The 12,736-nt window shown below is 37.7% G+C and overlaps 1 protein-coding gene across 1 annotated transcript; it reads right to left on the bottom strand.

Annotated features, from left to right (window-relative positions):
- Positions 1 to 219: 219 nt before the first annotated feature.
- C24H8orf48 (chromosome 24 C8orf48 homolog) lies at positions 220 to 1,562 on the bottom strand. The gene is given in 1 exon segment (XM_053578633.1): positions 220 to 1,562. A coding segment is annotated over 1 exon segment (936 nt). The 5' UTR covers positions 1,485 to 1,562; the 3' UTR covers positions 220 to 548.
- Between the last annotated feature and the right edge of the window lie 11,174 nt (positions 1,563 to 12,736).

The raw sequence follows: 12,736 nt of genomic DNA, 5'->3' as shown, positions 1-12,736 counted from the left end.
ATTTCAGACTTCTTAAGTGCAGGCACAGATAGTCAAAGGTTTCCTCAAACTCTCAACATAGATGTCCCAGTTGCATCTCAAATTAATCACGTCCAAATAATTACACACTCTTGATCACTCCCATCAGACACAGCCCTCTTCTGGTGTTCCTATCTTAAGGAAATTATCATTCATCTAAGCACAGAAATCACTCTTAGTAACAACATTTTTAACACTATTTATTAATTCCTCATAGCCATTTCATAACCAAAGACAGACCATTGTTACTTTCTAAGTGCCCCTAAATCTCAGTACTATCAACACCCATATCCAAACTACCAACATGTCCTGAACTGTTGTAAAAGCTTTGTGACTATTCCAATCACAACATTGCCTTCTAAAATCACAAAAAAAAAATGTATTGGACAGAAAGTTCTCAGTCCTCAAATCTGTGAAGGAAGCATAGTAAATCCTTAAATTTGTTTCCCAAGTGCCTGTAGAAAATTATAATAATTACTCAAATACACATCTATCCACATTACATATCGTCATTAATAATCACCACCTCGTTAGAGTAAGTGGCTTGAGAAGTAGTAGAGAAAAGGTGAATGACAATCACTATTTCCATCTTGCTAAATCTTCTGCTCTGTATCTGACCTTTTAACACCAGAGTATCGGATATGACTTTTCTCATTCAGTCTTTTCCAAATTATTCTGGGGTCATCGGAAAGCCTGGGAAGGTTTCGGTGTGCTTCTCCAATACGCGTGAGAACATCTTTGGCATAAAGCTGTTCATCTATTTTTTCTCGGAGTAGAAAAGACTCCAGTAAAGTCTTCTTTTCTTTCAAGAAGGCATATTGTGCCAGCTCTTCTCTTTTCTTGTTACATTCAGGACACTGAGAAAAAATGTGTTGCTTAGCTTCTGTCATCTGTATTGGTGCTGTCCTCAAGTTTTTAAAATAGATTCTGTTCACAAGTTCATCAGGGACAGTACAGTTTAAGGCGTCTCTCTCTGAAGTCTCTTCGTTCAATCTAAGCTGCGGCTTTTTCTGTCTGCTGCTCTTCTTCTGTGAGTTCACTCTGTGATGGATCAAGTTTATCTTAACCGCGCAAAAAGACTGCAGGGCATTCAATTCTTTATCGGATACCTGAGTAATTTCCGTTTGAAGTCTAGTGTCTGATTGGGACCACTCAGAGTTAGTTTCTTTGCCCTTGAGGTAATTGATCCACTTTATACTAAATTTGTTTTCATTATTTTTAAAGTCTGAAAGATCAGAATGTTTATCGTCTTGTTCTAAGCTTTCCATCTGCTCTTCACTCTCGGGCTTGTTTCCAGGGTCAAAGGACCGGGACTGTGGTCCTCCAGAGCAGCTGAATGAACCAGAACTCTGTACCTCATTAGTAAAGGAACTGAAAGTCTCTGTTTGATCAGAAAGGTCTGCGATAGTACTCTCCGTTTGGACCAATTCTTCTTGCTCTTGTTTTGCATCCTCGGACTTTGCCATCACATTCCATCAGATTCGGCTCCTTATCTGTTTGGCCCGGGTCAAAACTGGCTTAGAAATTGGTGAGGACTGAGCCCCTCCGCGGATGGTTCTCGCGAGCCACAGCTCAGCAGAGCTCGTCTTCCGGGAGACGCCTTCCCTGGTGTCTTGGCAACGCGGGCCGGTCATGCGCAGTGAGTGGGGCCGTGCGGCGCCCCGCCCCTTCCTCAGCGCGCCCCTTCGCCAACTACGCAGGCGCAGTTGGCGCCAGCCTGGCGATTTCCCATTTTTCTTCACCCTCCCTGCTCTTCTTTGATGCTTTTCTTTACAGAAGCTCCGAGGAGGAGGTTGCACACTGCGTTGCCTCACGCGACAGGTGGTATACGTATGGGAGGACAGTAGATATAGGTGGCTTGTAACAAATGCGAAAAGTATCCCCCACCTAAACGCGTCCAGATAAAATAAACCAATGTGCGGGTTATAAAACACACGAGCAGAAACTTGCCTGCCACTATTTACAGCCTGGACGCTCCCTATTTGTAGATCATATCCTAAGAGAAAAGTCAAAATACTGAACAAATTCTGTAAGACTTCCTGCCTAACGCTCTGTGCCCCAGCATTCTGACCTTGAAGTTTTGTGGGGGGAAAACACTGCATTTCCTGCATCGGTTTCTCCGGTCATTTGTCCGCGCAAGTCCCTGCCGATTGGCATATCAGCATATACCCACCTCCCTCTTCACATGTCCGGTTGCTGCTCCTACAAGTCTCATTTCCTCGGGAAAGGTTCATACCTACCCCTGTCCTCCAACATTTTATAGCCTTTCCCTTATACACGTAGTTTCCAATTTTGTGTTTGCATGAGTATTTGACAATGAAGGCAGGAACGATGTCAGTGTTGCCAACTAATATATGCCCAGCGATCAGTGAACACGTAGTAGAGGTTTGGTAAATTTCTGTTGAGAGAATGAGTTGAAGGACTACGGAAACAAATAAATGTTACCTCGCACAGGTCCAGAGAATTTTGTGGAATAGGTACTAATAACACAAGGAAATCTAACCTTTTTTCTTCCTGAGCTTCCAGGATCCCCTAAAGCCCAGTATATATATATTTTTTTATAACAGACTTATTTTTACAAACATAGTAGAGTTTTATTAATTATTCTTTATAATTATGTTAACCTCTGGAGATGGGCTTTTTCTAGGTTTTAATAATAGCCAAATATACGTCTTAGTCAATATGTAAGATAACTTCAACAGAATGGACACCCTTCTCATTTCTGTTCTTCTACCCTGCATGCACCTGTGTGTTTGTGTGTGTGTGGGGGGAGACGGGGAGGGTATTACTCAGGTCTATCCAGATATATTTAATATTATTCCCCAAACGTTTACTTTGGTAAACTGTGAAAAGTCTGAAATACTCAAGAAACATCTTTCAAATGTAAGCCAGCTTCATTTTGAAGATAAGGAGATTCCACCTTCATTTATTCAACACAAATTATATTTTATCACATAGTGTAAGTCTTTAAAAACATATAGTAGATAATTTTGAATAATTCCAAAGTAATTTCCAATAGGACTCAAGATTTTCATTTTCAATTTGTATATTCAAACTCCCCCTCATTCTCGAATATTTACACATTCATATTTACACACAATTCAGGGGTTGTGAATATACACACAATTCAAATGTGTGTATAACACATTTCCCCCCTAACATTCAAAATGGGAGCTATACGTTAAAGTATATTTACTGATATGGTAAATATATAAGGTAATCTGCCTTTCGGGTTTTTCTTGTAAATAGTGCTGTAAATTTCTCTTGACTTTTTTTTTTAATAAAAAGTTTATCCTAGAAGGAGGTAGATCATGTAATTAACAAATTATTTTCTGATAATCAGAATGACTACTGGACAGTTTGACATTCTAGTAAGTGGGTTATCTAAGAAACTGAGCTAGTTTAACAGTACAATCATCAAATATGCTACGTGGGGGACACAAAGGAACTTTTTGGGTGATGGTGATACTTCATGTATTGACCTAGGTCCTGGTTAAAGGAGTCGGTTGACTTTAAAAATTTATCTAGCTTTAGAATTGTGCTCATTTTCGTATGAATAATTCAATAAAAAGTTTACTGAAATCAATTAAGCATATAAGTATCAGCAACCTGATAAACAGATACAGGTTAGCTGTAGGCTTCCATAATACACACAATATATATTAATATATGTGCCATACAAAAGATGTATGTACACAATATTTGTATAGCTTCAAGATGTGTATCTGTAATATATGTACTATATTTGGATGGGTATAGTATAAAAAATAATTGTACCCCTAGCTCACTCTATACCAGTTGTTCTCAACCTTCTTAATGCCGCAGCCCTTTAATACAGTTCCTGTGGGTTGAGAACTGCTGCTCTGTACACAAAAATCAATTCTGCAATATATCTCAAACCCACTGCAAACAGACACTTCACAAATGAACAAACAGGTATGATCAATAAACATGAAGATAGTCAAGCTTATAAATAACCTAGAAAAGTAAAAGTAAAATAACGAGATTATTTCACACTTACCAAATTGGCAAAAATGTTAAAATTTGACAATATTAAACATCAGTGAGAATGTGAAACAAGAGATGTTTATTCACTAAACATTGTAAAGTATCTATGAACTTTAACAGATGTATAAATTCAGGCACCATCACCCAAATCAAGATACAAAATCCTCTATTCTATCTCCTTTGTAGGGACACTATCCACCTACCCATAATTCCTATTTGTAGTATATTTTTCATTGATTTTTACTTCCTGTAATTTTCCACATATATAATCATGTTACCTGGAAGTTAAGATAGCCTTTCCATCCCTAATTCTTATGTCTCTAATTGTTTTGTCTTATTTCATTTCTTTGACTTCCAACACAGTGTGGACTTGTATGATATTAATTCCTTATCCATTTTTAAAATTGGATATTTATCTTTATCTTGAATTTGTAAACATATATAAAATTTCCTATGGTTTTAAAATGTTTCGAACTTGGCAAAACAAGAAATCAAAGTGCATCTATTATAAGAAGGACTTTACCTAGTAAATGCAATCTTTTTAACCTTAAAAAGAAAAGTAAATCTTTTGGGATCCAGGAAAAAAATGATCATATGGTTTTTGTTGTTGTTTCTGTTTATGTGGTCAATCACATTTATCGATTTGCATATGTTGAAGCATCTTTGCATCTCTGGGATGAAGCCCACTTGGTCATGGCAGATTTTTTTTTTTTTTTGATGTGCTACTGAATTTGGTATGCTAGTATTTTACTGAGGATTTTACGCCTATATTCCAAATGGATGTTGGTCTGTACTTTTCCTTTTTTGACGTGTCCTTTCCTGGCTTTGCTGTCAAGGTGATATCAGCTTCATGGAATTTGTGGTAAATTTCCTCCTTCTCTATGTTACAGAATAATTTGTGAGGTTGGGTGCCATCTCTTTGTAGGTCTGGTAGAATTCATCTGTGAATCCATCTGGTCCAGGGCTTATTATTGTTGTTGTTGTTGGAATATTTTTTATTACTGCTTGGATTTCATTGTTTGCTATTGGCCTGTTTGGAGATTCTGTTTCTCCCTGATTGAGTCTTGGAAGGTTGTGTGTTTCCAGGAACTTTTCCATGTCCTTTGCTTTTTTTTTTTTCTAGTTTATGTGCACAGAGATTTTTATAGTATTCATGAATGTTGTTTTGTATTTCTGTGATATTAGCTGTAATATTTCCTTTTTCATTTTTGATTGAGCTTCTACAACCTCTATGGAAAAAGTATAGACATTCCTCAGAGAATTAAAGTAGACCTACCATTCCATTGAGCAATTCCACTATTGGGTATCTACAAAAAGCAAACAGGCCTTTCTATGAAAAAGACACCTGTACATGAATGTTTATAGCAACACAATTCACAATTGCAAAGATGTAGACTCAATCCAAGTGCTCATCAATCCCATTACTTCATTTAATCCAGTTCATGAGTGGGTTAAAAACATAGTATATGTATATCATGTAGTACTACTCAGCCATAAAAAAGGATGATGAATGCCTTCTGCAGCAATTCGGATGGAACTAGAGACCATTATCCTAAGGGTAGTAATTATCTCAAGATTGGAAAAACAAACACCACATGTACTCATTATTAAATTGGAACTAACTGATAAGCACACACGTGCACGGGGCAAGTAAAACTCAGTGAAAGTAAAGTGGGAAGGCAGAAGAGGAAAGAAAAAACCTACCTAATGGATGACGAACACTATTTGGATGATGGGAAAACCTATAGCCATGACTCAAGCATTACTAAAGTGAGCTACGTAACCAAAAACATTTGTACCCCCTTCATATTTTGAAATTTAAGAAAAGAAGGCAAAATGATCTTCAAGATTATAAAATGCTATTATTTCAAAGCTCAAGTAAATTAATAGGTAAAGAGTTAAAGAAATTAATGAAGAAGGAGCTCTCCAATGAAATACTATAAATAAACTTGCCACCTATGTTCTCTAAACGTTTCCAGAATATTACTCACATTACCCAGTTTGCATTTAAACAAAATTAAGTTTAAATAAAACTACAACCTGAAAATATAATGGCTGTGCACTATGAAATAATTTCAAAATATGTGACATTTATCTACATTTCTCCTAAATAAAGACACATTGATTGTTATATAACTGTTATAAATTTACACAATTTACCTAGACAGTCTGAATGCCCCCATTTTAAGAAAAATGATCAGGATCACAGTGATCTTTTTATAAAGAAAATTATCACTGAGATCAAGGCGTTGGTAGGGTTAGTTCCTCCTGAATGCTATGAGGGAGGGACGTGTTCCAGGACCCTCCCCTTTACTTGTACATACACAGCTGTCTTCACATTCACATGACATTATCTTTCTACGTGTGTCTCTGTGTCCAAATTTTTTTTTTTTTTAAGGAACTAGCCATATTAGATTAATGCCCACCCTATTGACTTCATTTAAACTTGATTATCTCTGCCAAAAACTTGTCTCCCAATGAGGTCACCTTTTGAGCTACTGGAGGTTAGAATTTCAATATAAGAATGGGTTGGGGGCTGTAAATTCAACCCATAATATGTAGTTAATATGAAAACCAGCTTAAAGGCTAATCAAACAGACTGCTTTGGGGGTAGACTTTAAGTATGGTAACCACTAGTGATTTGCTGATTGAGAAAATCAGTTGTTAAATACAGCAACTGACTGGTTGATTAAGAAGCATCTTTATTTTACATGAAGATCTTTGGAGGCCTTGTGGGTAGAAATAATGTTCTCCAACACTACATAAACTGGACTGGCCAGCCTATAGAGAGATTGCTCATATCTCATGTTTTAAGTAGGAAATTATTTTAAGAAAGTATTGTTCTTATCTGAAAATAAATTTTTAAAAAATATTTTACAGTTCTTGTCAGGTATTTTGATAGGCATATTCCAGAATTTTTAATTATTTTAGGCAATGAGCAACAATTTCCCATTACTTCATCTGAGAATCTGGTAAAATTCAAAATGTGTAGGTCATATACTAATCACCCAATTTTTTTAGAAATAAACATAACCAATATATTTAAAGGCACCAATGCGATTTACCAATAAATAATGTTAAGTATAAATTTGAATTGTGCAATCTCTTTTGCTAATAACCTTGAAAATTCTATAATAACATATCTAGGTTTTCTGGCACTAGCCCAAATAGACTACTACATTATTTATTTTTCCTACATTGTTGTTCAAATTCAGAATAATTCTCGGCATCTTTCTGCAATTTTATATAGTTAGGTAAGTACTATTCAAGACTAACCTTGGAATCTAACAAATTAATATTAATGAGAATCTAAACATATTTCTCTTCAAATCACAAAGGATATATAAAATTAATTCAGAAATATTTTCATCGATTTTAATTTCAGTTAATATAATCTTGTGTTTTCCTTGGGATATGGGAATCTCATTGTAGATGGTGGGATTCACATTCACAGTGGTTTACTTAAAAACTGCTAAGTAGAATTATTTTGCTACTATTCAATATCTTTGCAAAGCACTTTCTACTTACAAAGTAAGCTTTCACATTAAAATGAATATTCATATAATTGCAAAGGTTTGAATGGCATAGAAATTGCAAATAATTTCATTTGAGATGAATCTTTCTGTGAAACTAATTTACTAAAGTGTTCAAAGCAATCATAAGAATATCACCACGCTCTGGAAAGACAGCTAATGTAATAAACTGAGCTCACAGGCTAAACTTATTTTATCTCCTTGTTTTAGATAGGCATTTTCCAAAAACAAACTATATCACTAAAGAATGCAAGACTGTTTTCTTAGAGCCTTCCCTGCTTAACTTGAAAGCTGTCAACCCAGGAGGCTAAAACAGAGTGAGATTATGAAACCTGAGTGAATAGCTCATTCTTTGCACCCAGACCCTTTCTCCACGCTACCATGTGGTACAAGGCTGAGAGGTACATACTATGATAGCTAATAAAGCACTTCCTTCATATCGCACTGACCAGAACTCTCATTTGAAGCCCATATTTTATGCCACTGAGATCTCACAATGTTAGCCTTTGTTTTGCCTAGCAGAGGCTGTTTCTTGTCATTTCTGTGGCTAAATTTCATGCACCAAACTTGTTAGACCCTTCTCTAATCATTGTAGGTCTAAGTCACAAACCTAATTTCTGCTATGGTTGTTAAGTTTGTTTTTGCTTTGTCTTTTCTGCCTCTGTTTTTATTATAACGTCCCCTCAAAACTAAGAACTTAGGATTTTGAAGCCATTTAGAGATGAAAAGACTGGAGTGAAGTCACTGGCCCTTTTGAAGTCTATCCTCTATGTCAAATATAGTGACACAATGAACATTATAAAAAATGGGGCCCAAGAAGATACTTCATCTAGGATCAAGAGAATGGTATCAAAGGGGCCAAAATTATTTACATTGTGTAATCCTCAATGCCACTGATGAATATTCCATGTGACTCATCTGTTGTATTTCAACATGTTATTCTCATACTTTGATGTGTGACGAGGCCCTTTTCTTCCTCAACAGCGATTAGATAATCTGCCCCAATGCATGCTTTGATAAAGTGACCTAAACAACAATCTGTAGTGATTGTCATAGCTCTCTATAAAACAGGGGCTTCAGTTAACCTAGACACAAATAAGAAATGCTAAAAAGTCCTTAAAGGCTATAAAACTTTTGAAGAAAAAATTATGAACCCGCTCCCCAAACCTGAGTTGTAGCAGATCCTTCTGGAAGTTTCTTTGTCTCCCTGACTAGTCCCCAAATGCAGTAACTACACCTCCAAACTGGTGCCTTTTTATCCTCTCCCTTCTCCAATACCCGGGCATATGTAGCCACCAATTGTCACTGGGTGAAAGTAGATCATATCAATTGGGTCATTCTTGTCATACCCAACTAAACAAGAGTCAAGGGGGCAGGAAGCAAAAGCTCTGGGGACATAGAAGGCCAGCTGCTGAAGTGCCTGCTGTACCCTGAAACCAGGTTTGCCTAAGGGCTCCAGGAACACTCCACTGCAATGTTAAGGTTAGTTTTACTCACCGATGTCACTCACTGGTCAGAACTTGCCAGCTCCTCACAACCTTACTAGTGGTGGTGAACTTTCTGGAAAAAAAATAAGTCAGGGGTCCTCAAACTACGGCCCGTGGGCCACATGTGGCCCCCTGAGGACATTTATCCAGCCTGCCGGGTGTTTTTGCCACAGCTGCCTGTCCTGCTTAGTAGCTGACTTGTCCCAGGCCGCAGTGCGCATGTGTGGAATGTGCCCCACACTCTCCAACTCAGCTCCTTCTCTCTGACTCTCCCCACCCCTCCGTCTCTCTGTCTCTCGACTCCTCATCTCAATCTCTGGTGTAATCTGATGAGTCACCAGGTTGCCTGTGCAGAGCCTGCTGCTGCCTAAGGACTGAGATAAGAACAAGTTAGAATTTTCTTTTTTTAAGTTAGGAGGTCTTTTTTTTTTTTTTTTTTTTTTTGCAGTTAGTAGGGCCCTTTTTTTGCATTTAAGGGGAGCCCTTTTTCTGAAGTTAGGAGGTCTTTTTTTTTGCAGATAGGGAGCACCTTTTTTTGAAGTTAGAAGAGCCTTTTTTATGAAGTTGGTTATTTGGTTGGGGGTAGTTTCTAGGGGGAGTTGCATCACAGTGATAACGCAAATAGTCAGTGCTCAGAGGTAATGCAAATGGTCAGAGCTCAGAGGTAAGGCAAATAAGTGCTCAGTGGTAATGATAATTGTAAGTGCTCAGTGTTAATGCAAATTGTCAGCGCTCAGTATTAATGCAAATTGTCAGCAGTCAGTGTTATTGCAAATGGTCAGTGGTCAGTGTTAATGCAAATGGTTAGTGCTCAGGGTTATCACATGGGGGCCCCAAACTGGTAATCTGCCTAGGTCCCCATGGGAACTTAATTCGGCTCTGCAGACAGCCGAGGAGTAGGAAACCCAATTGCCAGTAAGTGCATTTATATTCTGATTGCTATTCAGTTGTGTATGATGTTGTATGTTGTGTGCTGTTTAAGCCCTGGTTCACACTGTTGTGATCTCTGAGCAGTGCGAGTTCAGCCATATACTTGTATGGCTGAACTCGCATTAGATTCGGAAGAAAAAAGGCATACGTGCCTTCTTTTTTCTTGCAGTGGAATCTGATCACATGGGTGAAAAGACACATGTGATCAGATTCCTGTGAGAGTTCACAGTCACAGTGCGGTTTGCACAGGGTAGTGAACTGGAAAGGTGGTGGAGGAACCGGCTCTGTAATCGTGCCTGTTCGCGCACCACACCAGTGTGAGGCTGAGGTAAAAGCAGAATTCCACCATATGGTCACTGGCAAGGCTGAAATGATGTGAACTGGCAAGGCTGCACTGATGGACACTGATCGGACTGCATTGATGGGCAGTGCAGTCTACATGTCTCTGTGTGGGCAAAGTTATTGCTGGTATATTGTTTTTGGAGTGCTGTATATATATATATATATATATATATATATATTGGTATTTTACTAATAGCAATTTGGAATCCCTAGGAACCAATGATATCAAGAAAGAGAAAAATTGACTCAGAGTGTAGGATATTCAAAGAACAGTGGACTTATGATTACTTTTTCATACAGTACAAGGAAAGAGCTATGTGTTTGATATGCCAGAATATAGCGTCTGTGTTCAAAGAATCCAATTTGTGAGAAAAGATAAAATATTAAAACTGAAATATACATTGACAACTCAGCAAAATATTTTTTTGAAGCAGAAACAGATAAATACTTCATCACTGTGAGCAAGTTTTCAAGTTGACAAGATAATAGCGGGCACTGGCAGACCATTCGTGGAGGGAGAATTTGTTAAAGAATGCCTTCTTTCTGTTGCCAAGACACATGTCCAGAGAAGGCCAATTTATTTAATACAGTGAGTCTTTCAGCACCCTCAGAATTTGCATCAGCATTTGCAAAACTCCACAAAAAAACTTTCCTATTTTTCCTTGGCACTTGACGAAAGTATTCATGATTCTGCACAACTTCTAATTTTTATTCATGGTACAAATGACTATTTCAAAGTCACAGAAGAGCTTGCTGCACTGCAAAGCATCAAAGGAACAACTACAGGAGAGGATATTTATAAAAAGGTTTGCCAAACCGTGAATGTTTGGAGCTGGACTGGGCAAAACTAGCCTGTGTGACAACTGATGGTTCTCCTAGCATGGTGGGGTCTAAGAAAGGAGTAATTATTTGCATTAACCAAGAGATGGACAAACATAACCATTCTCATCCAATAACCATGCACTGCCTCATTCACCAACAAGCACTGTGTAGTAAATCACTGAAGTGGGACTCTGTTATGAAAACTGTGGTATCTTGTGTTAACTTCATTAGAGGTAATACACTAAACCACAGACAATTTCAGTAATTTCTGTCTGAGCTGAATATTGCCTGTGAAGATGTTCTGTACCACACAGAAGTCCATTGGCTGAGTCAAGGGAAAATTTTGAAACATTTCTTTGACTTACTTCCACAGATTACAGCTATTCTGCTTTCAAAAAACAAGTACCAGAGCTCGTTGATGCCAAATGGAAATGGCACCTTGCCTTTCTGATAAATGTAACAGAGCTACTCAACAATTACAATGTGCAACTTCAAGGAAAGGGGAAATTCATCTGTGATATGCAATCACATGTGAAAGCATTTGAAGTAAAATTAGGCCTCCTCATCAAACAAGTGAAGGAGAAAAATTTCTGCCATCTCCCCACAACTCAAAATCTGTTAGCGGAAAATCCATTGGTTGCATTTCCAAATAAAACGTGTGGATTCACTGGAAAAGCTGCAAAAGGAGTTCCAATTTAGATTTAAAGAGCTTCATCTCCATGAACATACAGCATTTCCATAACCCATTTTCTATTGACATTGAAAATGTGGATACGATTTACCAAATGGAACTGGCTGAACTGCAGAATTGTGACTCTCTGAAAGATGCATTCAAGTCAAGCAGCATTCCTAATTTTTATGCATTTCTCCCCTCTGAGACATATTCTAATCTCAGGAACCATGCACTCAAAATGGCAACCATCTTAGGTAGCACTTATGTCTGTGAACAGACTTTTTCCAGAATGAAACATCTGAAATCTCCAACCAGATCTAGACTAACGGATGCACACTTGCATCACTTGTTACGACTAGCAGTGACAAATATGGAACCAAACATTGACCATCTCATTAGCCAAAAGCAGGCTCATAGTTCCCATTGAAATTCTGGTAAGTTTGTTGATTTAACTTTACTTATATTCAATATTGTATTTGTTCCCATTTTGTTTTTTTACTTCAAAATAAGATACGTGCAGTGTGCATAGGAATTTGTTCATAGTTTTTTTTTTTTTTTGGTTTGTTTGTTTTTTTTAACTATAGTCCAGCCCTCCAAATGGTCTGAGGGACAGAGAACTGTCCCCCTGTTTAAAAAGTTTGAGGACCCCTGCAATAAGTAATGGTTCTCCTTTTGATGAAACATCCACCATCCTCTTTGCTCATTGGATGTACCAAAGACCATTCAATCTGTGTCTATTACCGGAATTGCAATTCTTGCTTCTAAATGAAACATTTTAAACTTTTACTACTGGACTGAATGCACCTGTTTGTAGACTGGCTACTTCCTGTCTTCTTTTCTTCCACTCGAACTCCTTTCCAGGTAATTTTCCTCACTGCCACCAGAGTGAAGCACAGCTCAGCAGGTGGCCCTCTCCTGCTCTG

Source organism: Nycticebus coucang, chromosome 24 (assembly GCF_027406575.1).
Source record: "Nycticebus coucang isolate mNycCou1 chromosome 24, mNycCou1.pri, whole genome shotgun sequence".
NCBI classification, from domain to species: domain Eukaryota; kingdom Metazoa; phylum Chordata; class Mammalia; order Primates; family Lorisidae; genus Nycticebus; species Nycticebus coucang.
The sequence above is the reverse complement of the archived record's forward strand: the minus strand, read 5'-3'. Positions and strand labels throughout refer to the sequence as shown.